Consider the following 19,084-nt stretch of genomic DNA (forward strand, 5'->3'; position numbering starts at 1 on the left):
TGACGCTCGACGTGCCTCGGTCGTGCGGCGCAGGCTGTGACCATCACGCGGAGGAAGGCGGGGCCTAAGCGCGACATCCTGAAAGGCGGGCAACCTACCGGAGAGGCAGGGATCGGGGGCGGGGCCTAAGGCGGAGCCACGCAGAAGGGGGTGGTGTCTGTGCTTGGGGGGCGGAGCCACGTAGTGGAATAGCCAATATCGAGAAGGATGTTGGTTCTTGGCGGGCGGGACCCTGAGAGAGCTCAGCCCCGCAGCCCCGCAGATTTGCCCTTGGCTTGATTCACGTTCAGTTCTTTTGGCAGGAGGTACATGTCTCTGGGCCTGTAGGAGTGGACACTTTTAGGACAGTCGTGTGATAGTCTCCTCCGGCTGCCCATGCCCCGGTTTCCTCGGCTTGGGTTGGACAGCCCCGGACAATACCGTTGACCACTGCCAGGAGGCAGGCACGTCTCAGGCAGAGGCACAAGCTTCTCGCAGAATCAAATACAACAGTTTGAAATGCCGGTTCCTCGAAGGCCCAAGGCTGCTTGTGTCCCTAGGAAACTTTCTTGTCTTCAAACTCAGAAGCTCGGTTCTAGCATAACTATGAGGTATGGCCTGCTCCGCGTGTCCCCTCATGGACTGCTGCTTTTCTGGATTCTCTTCTCTCAACCGTGGGGAGCAAGACCAGAAACGGTATCCCAAGTATCTGTTCCCTGGGAGATGCTTGTGCCTCTCTCCATGGGCTCAAATTCCCAACCACAGACCTCGTCTCAGCTGTTGACAGGTGTCTTGACCCTCAGGGCCCTCCCCCGTTTGTTGGTTGTTGCACATAAGACACCCACCCACTCCTAGGGTTCTTCTTAAGGGACAAACCACAGGAAGGCCAGCAGGTGGTGCCATCGGCCCATCTCTTCTACCAGCTTGGGTAGCTAGGGACTATTACCCCAGAGACATCCAGCACAGGTTAGGAAACAAGTGGCCCTTCAGCAAGGAGAGGAAGTGGATGGGCAGGAAGAGTAGTGCCATCATTCTAAATCAATTCTCCGGGTTCCCAGGTGACCATATGGCCTGGGGGCCCTCTTTGCTTTTCAGTGTTCCGGGGTTTAAGTACTCTGACGTGGTGGTAGAGTGAGAGTTCTCTCTAGGGGACAGGATATGCCCCTTGTCACCTGCCTTTGATCACTCTTTGCCTGAAGCACAGGGGTCCTGGGCCTGAGCCTTGTGACTAGCTCCTTGTAAACTTTTTCCTCTGCTCCAAGAATGGAGGACAGGAAGACCAGGCTCCTGAGGCTTTTAGGGAAGGCACCAGAGGTGTGGGTCAAAGTGGTTGACAGGTCTAGTCTGGCTTTGACTCACCTCTGGGCTCCTTGAGGGCCACCCCAATCCCTGAACCAAGTGTCATTCCCTGTTATCAATTGTAGTGGGGGTCCCTGGGGACACTGCACTGGAGCGATTTTGGACTGGCCTTTGACTTGCCGCCCCCCCCCCCACTAGCCCAGTACCAGGGTGCCATCAACAAGGGACAATGTGTGTCCTGCACATTCCTTCACTTGGTGGGTCTCGGCTTTCCGGTCTGTAGCTCAGGAATAATGGTGGTGTTGAGAGCTGGTGTTGAGAGCCCACCATGCTAGCGCTGAGCACTTGCATTGTCTGGGCTTAGAGATGCAGGTGGGTCATGGATCTGGGACAGGATACAGTTCTGCATCTCTTCTAACACAGGAGCTTCTGGGGCAAAGGTCAGCCATCCTAGGAGCAGTGTTCACAGTTTTGCCCCTCAACAACTTCTTCTTCTTCTTTTTTTTTTAGTTATTATTAATATGTTATTTTATTTATTTTATTAGTTCAAATTAGGAACAAGCTTGCTTCAGATGTCAATCCCTTCCCCCTCTCCCTCTCCTCCCCCCAACATCCCACCTGCCCCTAGCCATCCCCCCTACACTCCCCAGGCAGGGTAAGGCCCTCAAAAGGGATTCCCCAAAGTCTACCACATCATCCTGGGCCAGGCCTAGGCCCTTCACAACTTCTATATTCTTCATACACTGGGTATTTTGTTGTCTTGCCTGATGTTCTTTGCCAGGAATGCTAGCTCTGGCCACTTTGTTTTCTAATTTTATTAAATAATTAAATTTACCGTGTGTGTTATATGCATATGTATGTATGCATGTTTGCATATGCATGGGCATATGTATGATGTGTGTGATGTGTGTATGTGTGTGTGTGGTGTGTAATGTGTATGTGTGTGTATATGCGTGTTGATGTGTGTGTGTATGTATGTGTGTGTATGTGTGTGTGATGTGTATGTTTGTGTATATGTGTGTGTGTGTGTGTGTAATGTGTATGTGTGTGTATATGCGTGTGGTGTGTGTGTGTGTGTGTTTGGTGTGTGTGTAATGTGTATGTGTGTGTATATGCGTGTGGTGTGTGTGTGTGTGTGTGTGATGTGTATTGTGTATGTGTGTGTATATATATGTGTATGTATGTGTGTGTGATGTGTATGTGTGTGTAATGTGTATGCGTGGTGTGTGTGTGTGTGTGTGTGTGTGTGTGTGTGTGTGTGTGAGGTGGTGGTGCTGGTGCAGGATATCTGGCATCACTCTGGATTGCTCTTCCACTGTATTCATTGGAACAGGGTCTTTCAGTCAAACCCAGAGCTTGCCCATATGTCTAGTCTTGTTACTTAGCTTGCTCTGGGAATCCCCAGTGACTGCCTTACAAGGGTGAAATTACAGGTGGGTCATCTCACCCATCAGATGAGCTCTGGGTTCTGACCTGTGGTTCTCTTGCTGGTACAACAAGCACTTTATCCATTGAGTTCTATACCCAGCCCTATCTGATCTCCCCGGCCCATAGTTCTGTTGATAGGGAGGCCAGGGAACTGGGAGGGGATACTCAGGAGGTGTCCCTATTACTTCTGCTCTGTGTCCCCCCCCCCCAGGTTATCCCTTCCAGCACTACCTAGTAGACTGCTAAATGAAATGAATCAGCACACATAAGCTTTCCTTTGCCTGAGTCTGATTCCTTGTAAACTCTTACCTCTGCCTCTTGAAGGGATTTATTGCTTTGGTGGTTGCTGTGTACATCAAGCCTGGGATGGGGCTTGCCACACAGCTGCCACTCAGGAAGACGGTGGCAAAGCAGGAAACCAGGGGAAGTGCAGTAAATTCCTTTCTCTGCCTGATCCAGCCCTGGGGTTTGAGGCAGGAGTGATCCATCCTTGACTGGACTTCTAGAGCCCCTGTCCTCACTGGTCAGCTGGCCTTCTGGGAACCAGATGAGGGACAAGATAGTGCTTTCCCTGTGGGAATGGTGCACCAAGGCTGCCTTAGTCTGAGGGATTCTAGGAGGCCTGCCCCACCACCTGGGCTGGGAGTGGGGTGAATCCCGGGGCTCCTTACATTTTCCATTGTGCCCTCCATTGCTTTAACTGTAGAGGGTCAGAGGGACTGGGTAACAACCCGCTCAGGAGTACCTCAGGTCCAAGGACATGATGACTGTTAGGGTGGGGCCTGCCCTAGGCAGGAGGCCCCTCTACAGGCGCCACAAACCTGGAAAACAGGTTCCTCCACCCAGGGCAGGCAGGCTGGAGGCTCTGAGAGCACACCACAGCCAGCTGCTTTGGTTGCTGCAGATTGGAGCCCTGGAGGTACTGTGGGCACCAAGAAATGGTGGGGGTATTGGAGGGATTATGAGGCCCCAGAACCAAACCTGGGGGGCTCTGTTAGGTAGGCAGAGACCTCTGGGAGCCTCCCCCACTACCCTTGTGGGCTTGCTAGTCAGGGTAGGCCTGGGGGCAGGAAAGTTAAACCCTTTGTGGAGGCTGTGTACCCTGGGAAGAGACTCCGGTAGTTCTGGGGGCACAGGAAGGTGGCTGGGATGCCACCCTTAGCCAGGACCCAGGGTAGGAGGGGTTGTGCTCCTCTGCTGGTCCCAGGGACAAGAAACTTTGGATTCTCAGTGCTGATCCAGCGTGGGGTTCTGGGGCTTTGTGCAGCCTCAGAACTTGGAGCTGAAATGGCAACAACCCTGGGGCTGGGGAGGAAGGGGCTTGGTCCTGGTGGCAGTAGCTCAGGTTAGAGGTTGGCGTGGGATTGAATCCAGGTCTGGCTGGTCCCACTCCCGCACATGTCTTCATCTGCTGACAGAATGGATTGTCTAGCATTGGGCAGCAAGACTTTATTGGTGGAGTGAGGGTCCTTACACTGTGGCCATCACCCTGCACTGTGCTGTATAACAAGGGGCTTACAAAAAGCTTCCCAGGAAGCCGGGCGGCGGTGGCGGTGCATGCCTTCAATCCCAGCACTAGGGAGGCAGAGGCAGGCAGATCTCTGTGAGTTTGCAGCCAGCTTGGTCTACAGAGTTAGTTCCAGGACAGGTTCCAAAGCAACACAGAGAAACCCTGTCTTGAAAAACCAGAAATAAATAAGTAAATATAGTAATAAATAAAGGTTCCCAGGGAGTAGAGATCTGGAAAGACTTTCCAGAGCAGGAGGGGCCTCTGTCTATGAGGAAAATGTGGACATACAGGCACCTGTAGGCCAGGGATGATGGACAAGTTGTAACTGAGCAGGGATACAGGCTGGCTTTCTATCTCCTTTACACAGGATAGAGGGCAGGAGGGCTGGTCACCCTAAGACAGTATAGGATGCAGTACCTTAAGAGTAATCACTGGCCCCAAGGACATGAGGCAAGGCCAGTGAGGCTTGAGGGAGGCCTAGGCTGGGAGCAGAATGGGCCTGAAAGGTCAGGTTCTGTGGTACTCTTCGTGGACAGGCCTAGGGACAGTGTAGCTAGGTGTTGGGGGCTGGGGGCTACAGACTTGTGAAGCTACACTGCACTCACCCAGCACCCTCCAAGTACAGGGGTAGAATCTGGAGCAGGAGGCAGTGGGGAGAACGGGCTGGGAAGGCACCCGCAGTTCAGGTGTGCCTCCATGCCTTTATGTTTGTTTCCTAGACCTCAGCTCCATCATCTGCCAATCACGAGAGTGGAGGTCCCACCGCCTGTATTGTAGGGCAATCCAGGAGAGCAAGCACAGGTCCCCTCCTGGCTCAGGGTCTGCTGGGAGGTGGTGGTATCGTAGTAGGGGCCTCAACTACAGACAGTGGTCTGCCAGCCTTTATCAGCAATGAGGCAAGGCTGGGATCTAGGACATCTTTGTGTCCCCTCTCGGCTCCCACCCAGAGCTTGGCACATGCAGGATGCAGGGCAAGCTAGAAGCTGCCAGATGGTAGTATGAAAGCTGGCAGTTGGGTGAGGGGGAGAGAACCATAGTTTCGGATCCAAAGATCCCTGCATTTCCAGAGAGATGCTGTGGTGCCTTCTCGGCCTTAGATGTGAGAGTCAAGAATGGCCAAGACTGGCGAGCAGCTGCCACCTGAGGGTGGTGACGGCCTTGACGGAGCTCCTTCCAGACAGATGTGAGGTTGGTGTGCGTCCACAGAGTGTAGCTGAGGCCAGCCACAGGGATTCCACTGAGAGCAGAGTGGCTTGGACCCAGTATAGGCAGAAGCTGTCTCCTTGGGTCTGTTGGAGGTCTCGTTAATGTGGGCTCTGTGCATCTCAGATGGGTGCAGTGGCTCTGCAGCCTCTATGTCCACGGTGTTTTACAGTAAGGGGGCTTTGGGGTCACAGCCTCAAGACCCGGTCTCTGTCAATAGTTCTCGTTGCCTTGTTTCCTGAAACAGTTCTAGATGGTACCTGGCTTTGTCACCCCCTGCTCTTTTGTGCTGGAACCTGCAGAAGATCCTCAGCTCCACCGAGAATCTGGTATCCTGTGTTCCTATGGGCAAACAAGGGACCTAAGGAGCTGTCGCTCAGGGCAGGATTCTCAGTAAAACAAACATTGTTCCAGTTCTTTTTTATTTTATTATTAATTGATTAATTAAGGTTTTCTGAGACATGGTTTCTCTGTGTAACATTCCCCTAGCTGTCCTGGAACTCACTCTGTAGACCAGGCTCGCCTCGAACTCACAGAGACCCACCTGTCTCTGACTCCCGAGTGCTGGGATTAAAAGATCTGTGCCACCACCTCTGCCTGGCTACATTGCTCCAGTTACTCTGGCTTGTCCTTAGATTCTGTTAAAACATCAGCTTAGTTCCTTGCCGTGTATTTGCAGACATGTCCCTGTGTAACTCATATATGTCTCAAGGGGGCTCTCCCTGTCTTCTGGGGCTTTTTAGACACCGTCTTGACAAACAGGTGAAAGATAAATGCTTGTCCATTAGCATCCAAAGGCAGGCTTGGAGCACTGCTTCCCCTGGAACAACTTAGGGGTGGCAGGGCCTGAGATATGCCCAGTTGCCTATGCCACAGTCCTAGCTGAGTCCCTAGGGGCGTGAGATTTTCCACTTGTCAATGACTAAGAAGCCCATCTAGCAGTGGAGTACAAGGTGACATAGTATTATTTGGTGACAGGAAGACAGGAAGGGAGGGAGGAAGGGAAGGGAGGGAGGAGGGAGGGAGGGAGGGAGGGAGGGAGGGAGGGAACTAGATAGGGCTCCCGAGTGCAGCAGTTCCCCAAGATGACTTTTGGGTACACAGCTGCTGGCTCCAGGTTTTATGGAAGTGACAATCTTCCGGAGCACTCCTTCTCCTAAGGACTACTTGGACGAAGCCTAAGCCTAGGAAGTCCTGAGTCTCCTCAGAGCCCCCTCGTGCTCTCCACCTGAGCCCGTGTCGTCTCCCTATTAGCCTAGTTCCCGGGTGGGAGTAGACAGTCTCTGGTCACTGGGGAAGAAGAGCTCAGCAAGGGACACAGGATGAATCTTGCCTCCCTGTGCTGGCCTCTGTCTCTGTTGACACTCGTGGCTCTATACTGGGATTCCATTTAGCCTACTCCAATCAGCAAGCCTAGGAGCCAAAGCCCAGCAGGGAACTGAGCAAGTTCTGTATGCAGCCCCTTCAGCCCTTCCTTCCTCTGAGGATCCCTGATGGGGCTCACCAAGTTCATGTTTCTATGTCTCCCTCCTATGCTGAGGGTGGGACTGGGTCTGCAGAGGGCCAGGGGTTAGGTTTGCCACTGAGGTGTGGGCTTGTGTTTGCAGGAATGTACAGGCTCCCAAAGAGCTTTTTGCTCAGAAGGGGCTCTATCGAGGAGTATGTTGGAGCCTGTGAGGACCAGCTTGTACAAGTCAGCTGTTAAGTCTCCAGCAATTCTGAGAGCACAGCCATTATTAAAATCAAATTAAACTAATTACATATGTAAGACATATAAATTACATAAAACACAAAGGTAATAAACACTTAAAGCATATCACTTCCTAATTACACCCTGCTGTTATCTCTGCTCTTGTCTAGATAGGATTTGACGGTGTCTGTGTAGTAGGAATGCTGCAAACACATGCATCCCTCCCAAGCCCCCTGTTCAGTGACAGCACCATCCGTGACTGAAAATCAACCCTGGTGGAAATGTTGGCATCATGGAAATGACGTCACACCTCCAGGCTTCTCCTGAGAATTGTTGCTAAATCTTGGCCAGCACACTCTAGTACTGCCATTTGATACGAACCACATTAAAACCTAAATTGATGTGGGCCTGGTGGCACAGGTTTATAATCCCAGCAGTGTGGAAGCTGGGGCAGGGCAATCTCCATTTCAAGGTTAGCCTGGTCTAATGTCTAAGCCCTGTCTTAAAGGGATTAATAAATGGCTCTGAGGGTAAGAACACGTGATATATAAACCTCATGACATAGTTCTGTCCCTAGATCCCATGGAAAAATGAGAGAACCCACTCCTGAAAGTTGTTTTCTGATCTCTCTCTCTCTCTCTCTCTCTCTCTCTCTCTCTCTCTCTCTCTCATACACACACACACACACACACACACACACACACACAATGATAAAACTGAAGTGCCCAGGTATGATGGAACACTCCTTTAAGCCCAACACTCAGAAGGAGGCAAAGGCAGGCAGAGCTCCATATGTTGGAGGTCAACTGGTCTACATAAAAAGTTCCAGGTTAACCAGGGCTACATAGTGAAACCCTGTCTCAAAACAACTAAAAAGACCCACAAAATGATCATTTAAGAATATTAAATGGACTGGAGAGATGGCTCAGAGGTTGAGAGCACTGACTGCTCTTCCAGAGGTCCTGAGCTCAATTCCCAGCAACCACATGGTGGCTCACAACCATCCGTTAGGAGATCTGGTGCCCTCTTCTGGTGTGCAGATATACATGGAAGCAGGATGTTGTATACATAATAAATAAATAAAATCTTAAAAAAGAATATTTAATTATTGGGGCTGAAGAGACGGCTCAGTGCTTAAGAGATGCTGCTCTTCTAGAGGACCCAGGTTCAGTTCCCAGCACTCACATGGCAGCTCACACCTATCTGTAACTCCAGTTCCAGGGGATCTGACACCTTCAGACCAATGCACATAAAACAAATTAAATAGATAATTTAAAAAAAATTTATGACATTTCATTAAAAATAACAGTGGTAAACTAATTATATGTTAATATAAATAACATTTTATGACAAAGTGATTTTTCGAGGCAAAAATAGAAAACAAAAGCAAAAAAGAAAAATCACAAGAGTGTCACGCTTTGCAGCTTTGCCAATGTCCCCAGTGTCTGTCATGTGAAGACAGCTGGATCGTCCTATCCAGTCTGTACCCCATCTGTCACAATGTGTTGCTTTGGTTGATGGAGCTGAAGAAACCTGGCCTCACACATATCTGCTGCCTCTCTCATAACTGTGGACATTCTTCACGGATGCTGCACTCAGCAACACTCCACAGTTTCTTGAAGGTGGCTTCAGCATGGGTGTAACACACACGGGGCCGGGGCTTTCACTACAGTGATATCCCTTGGTGTGGTATGCTTCGAATGGACCATTTTCTATGCATGTCTTAGAATCTACGTTTGGTCCGCTGGGAGAATCTAGTTCACTGAATTATGTAGATCCCCCCCCCACTGTTGACACATTTCATGATATTATCCAACTCTTGATAGCGTCACCGCTGATCTGGTGGTGTTTGGGGCACTGAATGGCTCACAGCGGTAGATACAGGTTGTACAAAGCACTAATTTTCACTTGATGTTAAATTCTATTATTGGTGAGAAAGCCCATGGATTCCTTTTTTTTTTGTTTTCCTTTCTTTTTTTTTTTAAGTAGCAAGCTTACTTTGTTCTTTATTTTGAGATAGGGTCCTGTTATGTTGCCCAGGCTGGCCTTTTTAATTGCTAGGCTCAGGTCTGCTTCAAGCCCGTACTTCTCTTTTGAGAAAACATCTGTCAGATGCCCCTGCTGGCATGCCTTGGCTCACCTGCCAACTGCCTTTCAGATACAGTGATGTTCCAAGAAGCACTTTATCTCACAGCTCTGTCCTTTTCTAGGACACCCTACCTCCTTTTGTGCAGTAGGGGTCCTGAGTCTGTGGTTGGGATTCAGTACAGGCCCTCAATCCTGCTTCATTAAAAACCTTCTGAGGGAATAGCTACTTATTTATATTCTGAGTTCAAGATGGTGAAGCACGAAGTGCTAAGGCCCATGGTGTCACCACCATCTGTGCCAATCCCAATCATTAAGAGGCTTATCAAAGGCTATGGTGGGGACCCCTGGCTTTTGGGAGGCAGCACTCTGTAGCCTGGCACCAACAGCACACCCAACTCTGATCTGTGTTTGCTCAGAGCTGTGCCTTCAAGATCTGCTTTCTTCTTAAAATGCCACCCTGTTCTTGCTTCTGATACCGAATGCCCTGCGTATGCCTTTGCCAGGGCTTCAGTGAATATATTCCCTTAAGAGACTGGGACTTCTCTCCTGTAGAGGGCTTGTTCCCAGGGCGTGACCTAACCTCCTACTTCCCTTGACAAATGTACTCCCTCTGTCTCTGGAGCTCTACTGAGCAAGGCAGGCTTGCTCTTTTTGTGAAGCCAGCCCCTGGGCCTGCCCCTTCCCAAACAGTTGAGGGCAGGGGCAGGGCGCTGAGATCTTTGCTGGCCATCTCTGTATAACTGGTCTCTGGCTGGCTAGACCGGCTCTGTTATGATGGATGGCTGAGCTTGCCTGGGCCTGTGGCTTTACTGGGGCCAGTCCCAATTCTGGCAGCGGGACTCAGAGAAAAACCTCAGACTGGAAAAGGCAGGATCGGCGCACTGCAACTAGTGGCTCCCAAAAGGGCCTAGATACTGGTTCACCTGCCATGCCAGGAGGCCCTGACCTGCCCCTTGTCACCAGTGTTTTTAGACCATGCCTCTCCTCACCGTGAGACCAACTCCCAGCTTTAACAGCAGTCAGGTCAGAGTGGTACAGGAATAAGTGGGATCTGTGTGGGGTGCCAAGGGGTGTACCTGAGCAGACTCTGCAGCATATCAAGGGGTGTAGCTGAGCAGATTCTGGGGGGGTACAAAGGGGGGTACCTGAACAGACTCTGGGGGGAATACCAAGGTAGGTACCTGAGCAGACTCTGGGGGGAATACCAAGGGGGGGACCTGAGCAGACTCTGGGACCTTCGAGTTGCTCTACAGGGGGATACTGGCTGCCAGGACTGAGATTAGGAGGGAGGCTGGGGCAGGTGGGGGTAGTGGACACTCCTTTTACTGTCTAGGAACTGAAGATGGTTAGCCTTAGAGGGGCTAGGGGAGTAAGAATATGGTGGGCTGGGTACCGGGCAGGAGTAAATGAGGGGTCCTTCTTTCTCAGGGCCTTTTACCACACAGGGAGTAGGCCTCAGTTTCTCCTTTAGGAACCTGGGTAGATGCTTAGTGTTCTGGAAGGATGATCCCTGCATTCTGGCATCTTAGAGACTGGGGCTTCCCCTTCCCCCCCACAGGGGCTTCCTGAGCCAGAGTATACAAGGCAAGGGTGTGGTTGCTCCATTTCCTGGGCTCTGATACAGAAAGTGGGAGGCACAAGTGAGAGGATGTGGAGTGGGACAGGCTGGGGCTTGTGGTGGGCCTTCCTCATGTTTTCAGGCAGCCTAGTACTGTTCAAGACACTCATGGGTCACCACGGATAATAGAGAGAGAAGCAGTCAGCAATCTCAGCAGACGAGGAGCAGCCCTGAGCATGTCCCCTGGAGGCTCCCAGAGCCTAGTACTGGGAAAGACTGCAAAATGGGAGCTGCTTGGTCCTTGGAGGCTCCGGGGACAGAAGATGGTCACTTCATAGAGAAGGTCTACCAGTGTGGACATCGTGCCCTGGGTAATGGACAGCCTCTAAGGGCTTAGATTTGACTTACTAACTAATCAAGGGCAGACTCATGTAGACTGCCTTGCCTTGTGTGCAGCCTGGCCCTACATGAGGCCACCAATGAGCAGTGACCCATGGCAGGAGACAGTTCCCAAGGGCTTGAGGTTGGTATAGAGGCCAGGGTCTGAGGAGACACCAGAGGCTTGAGATAGAAAATGTTCCATCCTTAGCCTAGGGTGTAGGCTTGAGGTTAGTTAGCTCATGTGGCCAGTGTGAAGAGGAGCAGCCTGGCCAGGATAAACCCCACAGCAAGATCAGCCAAGGATCCTGCCACCCTGGCTTTCTACCTATCCTGTTGCCTCCAGAACTGAAGGGTCTGTATGGCTTGGAGGAAGGGGTGCCATGGAGGGTAGACATAGCGGGCAGGGCAGGGGTGAGTGAGAAGGATCCTGGCTTCAGGTATAGCGGAGCCCTTGCCAGTAGCCGACCTCATGGTCCTTCGGGACTACGCCTTGGCCTCAGGCAGTCGGCATGGTACTGTTGCCTAATTAGACTCCACGATGCCAGTCTAGTGGAGCCCCATGCCTGGCGTGTTGAGGCACAGCTCTGGTTCCCTCTGCTGCAGGAAGCTGACTCCCAGAGGGCGCCGGCTGAGACAGGAGCTAGAGCTGGAGCTGGAGCTAGCCTCATGGGCTGCTGGCTGAGGGGCTGCTGCAGTCCAGCTGCATTAGGAGGACCCGGGCTGGGAGACCCTGTATCTGTGGGTGAATCTGGAACTAGGCCCAGAGGTGAGGAGTGCCAGGGAGAAGAGGGGGGCTGAGGGTGAGCCCAGGGCTAGTGTGCTGTTTGTTGCCCACTGCCCACATTGCTCTGAGCCTGGGACCCCAGGAACCCTGGCAGGCCAATCTTTGCTGAACTTGAAGGAGAAGTGGGGGTGGGGTGGGGTGAACATGTGCAAGAGGGAAGATTCAGAGGCCGGGAACGAACCAGGAGCTCTGGCCTAAGGAAGGGCTGAGGTGGACGCAGGAGCCTTCCCTGCCAGGGCTTGAATGGCCTGCCTGTCTTCCCACCTGGACAGAGCAGAGCTCTTGGTGTCAGGAAGGTCTAGGCATCCTGATGTCCATTGTAAGTCGGGGCTGGAAGCTCCATCCAGGGCAGGTTCAGGCTTCAGGTGGCCAAGTCCTCCTCCTCTGCCCTGCCATCCTGGGAAGAGGTGTCCAGAAAGCCTCTGGAAGAAGTTGTCCCCAAAGTAGATGTTGGATGTGTTGCTGTGAGAGGTGGAGAGTTTCAAGCAGGGACTGAGCAGAGGCTGGGGATGGGCTCCAGGGCAGAACAAGGAAGTTTGTCAGAAACCTGGGTGCCTTGAAAATCAGGGGCTTGGAGCTCAGCCAAGCAGGGCTGCCCTGGGCAGATGGTTGCCTGGGAGACCACAGGGGCCTCCATTCAGTGAACCACAGAGTGGGTAATGAAAGGGCTCGAGACTCTGGACCTAGAGCGATGCTTCATTGAGGGGCTGGAACAGGGATGAAGGATGCCCACATAGGCCCTTTAAGTCCTCCTAGGCCCCAGTGTGCCTAAGGGTTGGTGAAGAGCTTGGTACAGCCACAGGGCTACACGTTCTGAGGTGTCACAGGTACTTGGTCTTGCAAAGTTTGTTCCTGTGAGCTGGCTGGTTTCTGTAACATGGCTCTTGTTTGCCTTTGACTCTGATGGAACTTTGGAGACGACCCTCACTCAGGCAAGCATTTTGTACACTCCCGAGGAAGCATACAATGGCAGCCTGGTCACAGCATTTCACCTTCGCCTGCTGCTCACCAAAGGTGTGAGGCTTTGTAGACACCCTGTGCCCTTCTTGCTCCCACTCCTCATCTTTGGCTCCCCTGCAACCTGGCTCTGCACTAGCCCCAGTAACCTATTTATTTACGAATTACTGGGGTTACAATCTAGAACCCTCCAACAGGGGGAGCTGTGGTGCATATTGCCTTCCCTCTGTGGAAGTGGCTGGACAGATACGCCCACCCCACCCCTCACAGTCTCTGCTCCTTTGTTTTCTCTAGGTGTGTGATGAACTACAGGCCTAGACTACATCTCAGCAAGGGACACTGGAGGCCCTGTGAGCAGAGGTACCTCAGATAAGTCTCCTGCTGAAGGGCTAGACCCCTCTGCTAATCCAGGCTGGCTGCACCCAAATCCCAGAGAGACCCCATCCCTCTAGGATGGCTCCCCCGCCACCGGATAGCACCGTTGGTCCTGCTTCATTGCATGAGGACCCAGGGCCCGATGTGGATAGCAGATGGCTTTTCCTGAATGCCAACGTTCTGCCTGTGGGTGAGTAAGGCCTCATTCATCCTGGGTACTTTTCCTGCTGAGTGACTTCTGTCCTCTAGGCCCAGGGACGATGTGAATCCTATGATGTCACCTGGGGAGGAGAGTTGGCCAGCTTCCCCAAAACAGGGGTTCTCCCTTATCTGGGAGGCCCAGAGCACAGTGCAAATGCAGCTAATATACACTGATCCCACACACAAGCAAATTCTATCTTAGTGGACACAGTGAACTGTGTGGCTTACCTGGAACAGAGATTGCGTTAACTCCTGGGTGCCAGCTGTCAGAACGGCATAGATGTCTGATGTGGGGAGGCTCCCAGGTCAGGTGTTGGGTTCTAAAGGAGTTTAGGGGATTCTCCACTCCTCAGTTTCTGGTTTGCTGGTTGCTCTGTCAAGGGGCTGGTCTGCCTCTGCCAGTGGGTATGCTCGTGCCTGTGTGTGCCGCACGTGTTCACACCACACACCCTTTTGCCCATGGAGCCAGCTCTAGCTTGTTAATCCCACATTCTCCGGATGTGCCTCGACAGGCCTCCCCACCTGAGGGTGAGGATCCGTCTGCTCAGCTGTGCAAAGTCCCTGCTGGGCCTTGGCCCTGATTCCTGCTCTGTCTGGAATGGACACCAGGAAAGGGGGTGGCTGGTTGGAGGAAGTGAATGGAGCCCTACCACAGGCAAGGGCCTTATAGGGCAGCCTGAGTTTCTAGGTACAGAAACAGGCATGCGTCCCAGGTGACAGTCCGGGGGAAGCAGGACCCTGCTTTTTGGCTCTCTGTCTTGTTGTCTCCACCCTGTGCTTAAGGTACCATTGTCACTGAGTGCCCCACCGCCCCTCCCCATGCCTGGTTTGCAGATCTTGTGCTAGGTGTAGACTAAGTCCGAAGGCAGGGGCTCCTAGTCTGGCCTGAAGGTCTTTCTGGAAGGCTTTCTGAAGCAGCCCCACGGAGCAGTGGGAAGTTGCCAAGGTGAGTGGTTTAGGGCATGAATGGTACTTACAATATTATCCATGTGTGGTTTGTTCTTAGTTGAACTGAAATGGGCTTCAGTTCTTTGGGCTGGCACCTGCTCTGGCAGATGCCAGCTCCGCTTTCTGTGCGTGTGTGCACGAGAGAGTGAGGGCGTTAACCAGGTGCGCCGGCTGAGTATACTTGAGGTCTGTTCTGGGGGCTGGTCCTAGCCCATTGTATTTTGCATCCTGGGTCAGGTAGCTTGCACAATTCCCAGCCAGAGTTGCTGTCACCACTCTTGGCTGCATCTTGGCCTCTTGGATTTTGCAACCGGCAAGGGATTAGGCCTCATTTTCTAAGATGCTGGGGCTGGGGCCTGGGCAGATGGACAGTGTAAGGCTCAAGCTCAGGGCTATGAACAGTGGGACAATGCTGAATGCCCTTCATGGTCAGCATTTTTCCCATTCAGTGTGTCCTATCCCACTTCTGGTGTATCCGTGGTAACGGGTTTCATTTAGAGCAATTCAGTCCATAGGCTGAGGGGTGGTGTGCATAAGAGCTACTGTCTTGTAGGCCAGGCCAGAAGCTGGCAGTGTTGAGGGGTGGCACCGGCTCCCCATATCCATAGCCCCAAGGCATGGGGTCCAGTCAGGCATTCTGAGGCTGTTCAGGCCCTGATGAAGCACACCTCAGGCTCTGTGAGCAGCAGCCTCCTGGTTCCTTCATTCCTTCTTCCTCCCAAGCCCCTAGGGTGGTGGTGAAAATCAGAACTTGGGGGTGACTGGTGGGAGAGACACCATGGTACTCCTAGAAGTGAGAAAGAGTTTCTAGATCACCTGCCGGGAAACTGTCTTGGCAGTGAGCTGGAGAGGTGCGGTCCTGTAGACTGAACCAGAGAGGTTGCTGCCTTTACTTTCAAGGCTTCAGGCGAAAGTCTCATTTCTCTCCCAATGCAGATGTGGTTGAGATGGGAGACCCCAAGGATCTGTTACCCACCTTCTTGTGGCATTTCTGCAGTGTTTCAGTAGATAGGTTCATTGAAGTGTGGGGGTGGTATTTGGAGTGACCCCCAGTACTGAGCCAGTGATGCTGAGGGAGCTCCTGCTTCCTTCCCTCTAGAGCCCGAGCACAGCTGTTTATGTGCTCAGGTGTTGAGCACATGAAAGGGACATGAGCCCTCAGAGACAGTCAGTTCACTGCTGACCCAGGTGCACATAGCTGGGTTTCTGTCATTTGAGGAGAGAAGGCCCAGCTGATCCAGGAAGGGGGAGTTGGCTTGCAGAGCGACTGAAGTTGGGATTCTCTCCAGGGGTAGACGGTGTATGTGTCCCAGGAATGCTTGCCAACTCCCTCCCGTCACCTGGAGTTGTCAGGGGAAGGAGACCCTGGCCATCAGGGATGCAGGCCAGCTACAGCATGTGTCCCTGTGTCCGTCTGTTTCCCTATGGTGGTTGATCCTGGGCTGGGCTGTGAGGCTGGGGTAGGGAAGGAGCACACAGGATGTGTGCCCTAGGAGGCTTTCCCCCTTCAAAGAGCGCTCAGACCCCAGCTCTCCCCAACCCGCACCCCGCCCCCCACTTCCCCAGTGCTGTGTCAGCCTCTTCTGTGTGTGTGTGTGTGTGTGTGTGTCCGTGTGTGTCCGTGTGTCCCCGTCTGTCCCCGTCCGTCCGTCCGTCCGTCCGTCTGTCCCCGGCTATGAAAGCAAGTCTGGCTCAGGGAAGCTGCTCTGGGAAGTACAATGTAAACTAAGAAGGAGCAATTGAAATTCACAGACACTATCCACGTCTCCTTTAAGAGTTTCTGTGTATGGATTTCTGACTATGGCCTGGTGGAGTTTTATGGCTGCTTATTTCTCCCACATCAATTCACTTGAACCTGTTCTGGGGCTCAGGACACTGGGCTTCATTTTTCTCCATCTTGGAGCTTTTTCCTGGAGCTTGATTGTGTGTGTGTGTGTGTGTGTGTGTGTGTGTGTGTGTGTGTGTATGCACGCGCATGTGCACATATATAGTGCATGTGTGTATGCAGGCCAGGGATTGGCTTTGGTGTCAGACTGAAGAATCAGTCACTTTCCATCTTGTTCTTTGAGGCGGGGTCTGTCACTTGCTATGATGGCTGGCCACTGAGCTTCGGGGATCTGCTTGTCTCCACCTCCCTCATGCTGGGATTATGGACTTGTGCTTGCTGCAGGCGCTGCCTTTTTATGTGGGTGCTGAACTTCTGACCTCAGGTCCTCACGCCTAGCAAGCACTGTGCCAAGTGAGTCATTTCCCTAGCCCCTAATTTTTTAAAACTATACTAGGCAATGCTCTACCACTGAGTTACACCCTTACAATTTTTCTTTTTTTTTTTTTTTATAATTTATTTTTTACGTGTGAAGATGTCAGATCCCCCAGAACTGGAGTTATAGACAATTGGGAACTGCCATGTGGGTGCTGGGAATTGAACCTGGGTCCTCTGGAAGAGCATCAAGGGCTCTTAAACAATGAGCCATCTCTCCAGCCCCACCTGTGTAAATTTTATTATTTTTGTTCTGGGACAGGGTCTCATTGAGTTGCCCAGGCTGTTCTTAATGCTACAATGTGTAGCCCGAGCAGGTCGTAGGCTCAAGATCCTTCTTCCTCAGCCTCCTGAGTCCCAGGACCCTGGATTTTAATGGCTGCCTTCTGCACCCATGGGTTATCACCTAGTGTCTAGCACATTTTGAAGTGAAGCTACCACCAGTGTTGCTGCAGGGGAGTCTCATTTCCAGGAGTCTGTGGGTGTGAGGCAGGGTTTGATGTCCTCCAGGCTCTTTGAAGCTCCCACCTTCAGCTTGCCGAGCAACCGAAAGAGGGGCCTGGCTGCATGAGTGCCAGTGAAGCTAGGTGGTGGCCTGGGCCTGGCCTGGAGCCTGTGCGGTGCCTTGTTGCCTTTCCAGCATTGGATCTGCTTGGTGCAGAATCAGTCTTTTCTTTTTATTAAAAAAAAATACATCTGTCTGTCTGCCCGTCTGTCCATCCATCTGTCCGTCTGTCTGTCTTCATGTGTGAGTGTGTAGCATGTGTGTGAAGGTCAGGGAACAGCTTTCAGGAGCCAGTTCTTCCTTCCACCATGTGGGTCCTAGGGACTGAACTCAACCTGTTAGGCTTAGAGTAGCATCCTAACTTCTGAACCACCTCACTGGCCCTGGAACCTTTTCTAGAAGGTGATAGGAAGCATGGGCTCACCTCGAGGACATCTGTGACCAGGAACGTGGCCTGATAGCAGCCTCTTAGGAGCTCCCTGAGGTTGGAGGTGTGTGTGTGAGTTGGGGTGGTAGGTGGGGAAACTCTCGGTAAGAGAGCTTCCTCTGGGAGCAGCTGCTGGCCACTGGAGCCCAGGAGCAGTATTTCCCCCTTTGTGATCTAAAGTGATTGACTGTGGACCCAGCTACCCTTCTAAGGGTGGGAGACTGGGATTCAGGGGGAGGCTGCTGAGAAAGGATTAGTGGCAGAGGAGACTGTAAGCCATGTAAGGAGCTGAGGCTCAGAGCCACAATTTCAGAAAGCTTGAGGCATGCTGGCAAGGCTCCAACCCAGGGTGGACTCAATGGGATATCCGGCCAGATGAGTTGAGAACTAGCTGGCCGCCTGAAACTTTCACTTTCAGAGTCTCTCCCTGTGGCTAGGTATAGGGTGTTGGGAGCCTCCTCTCTCTCAGGGAATGTGGCTGGGCTGAGCCTTGTCCCAGGGAGGAGGAAGGTATGCTAGATTGGCATGTGTGGGCCAGTACTGGGTTATTCTTGTCCCCCTGTGTCTGGCACTGGGCTGTGTGTGTGCAGGAGACCCCCTCTCATCACAGTCTGTCCTGATATCTACAAAGGACAATGGGCTGGATTTCAGAGGCAGGTGCAGGTCTGCAGAGAGAGGAAGGTGTAGGCAGAGTAGTCAAGTCCAGCTAGAGTGTCTGGATCTAAGTGGGAGGAGGGATTTCCTAGGCTGCTACAGAAGAACTGTGGGAAGTTCTGGGTGGAGGTGTCCCTCTTTGGGCAGAGGAGCAAGGGGGGCGCGAAGTCCTGCTTAGCCTACTTCAGTTTGGCTGGCTTTCTCTCTTCTGCTGAGATGGCTCTGTGTGCCTGGTATACAGTTGTTGCCCTGGTACAGGCCTATTAGTGCACAAACAGCTGATCCCAGAAGGCAGGGAGTGTGGTCAGTGAGTAGAGACTTTACCTCTGAGTCAGGAGTCTATGGGTTCCGCTTTGTTTCCAGTCTCCCACGAAGTGGTCAGGCAGTGGGTGGGGATCACCATGTCTGGGTCAGAGTCCTGGTGGGCTGCCACCTCCTCCTCTGTGAGCATTAAGTTCTGGAGACTCAGGCTCTCCCTTGCCCATGGTGTTACCCCACTTGCTTAGCTTCCATCCCAGCTCATTGCCACTGGGTGTGGTCATGACCACCTAGATGGCGCCACCTGAATGCTGAGCTCAACTTCAGCTCTGCCTGTCAGCAAATAGTGCCTACTCCATCAGAGTCCTGATGTCAGCCTGTCCCTGAGGTTCTTCTCTGTGATGCAGGCTCCTTCCATGTTTCCGGTCTCTTCAGCTCTTCCCTATCTGAACAACACTGAGCTCACAATCCCTAGCTGAGCAGGGGCTAGCTGATCATACTGCCTGCTTCCCCGCCCAACCCACAGACATACACACAAACATACACACGAACACACATGCAACATGTACGCACACAGTG

General features: G+C 52.3%; 1 protein-coding gene across 1 annotated transcript in view; it reads left to right on the top strand.

Annotated features, from left to right (window-relative positions):
* The first annotated feature begins 13,150 nt into the window (after positions 1 to 13,150).
* Positions 13,151 to 19,084, top strand: part of Plch2 (phospholipase C eta 2) — a 70,322-nt gene continuing 64,388 nt past the window's right edge. Inside the window, exon 1 of the mRNA XM_035439344.1 lies at positions 13,151 to 13,442. Coding sequence (XP_035295235.1) covers positions 13,331 to 13,442 — 112 coding nt within the window. The 5' untranslated portion in view covers positions 13,151 to 13,330. The remainder of the gene's footprint in view (positions 13,443 to 19,084) is intronic.

Source organism: Cricetulus griseus, chromosome 2 (assembly GCF_003668045.3).
Source record: "Cricetulus griseus strain 17A/GY chromosome 2, alternate assembly CriGri-PICRH-1.0, whole genome shotgun sequence".
NCBI lineage: Eukaryota > Metazoa > Chordata > Mammalia > Rodentia > Cricetidae > Cricetulus > Cricetulus griseus.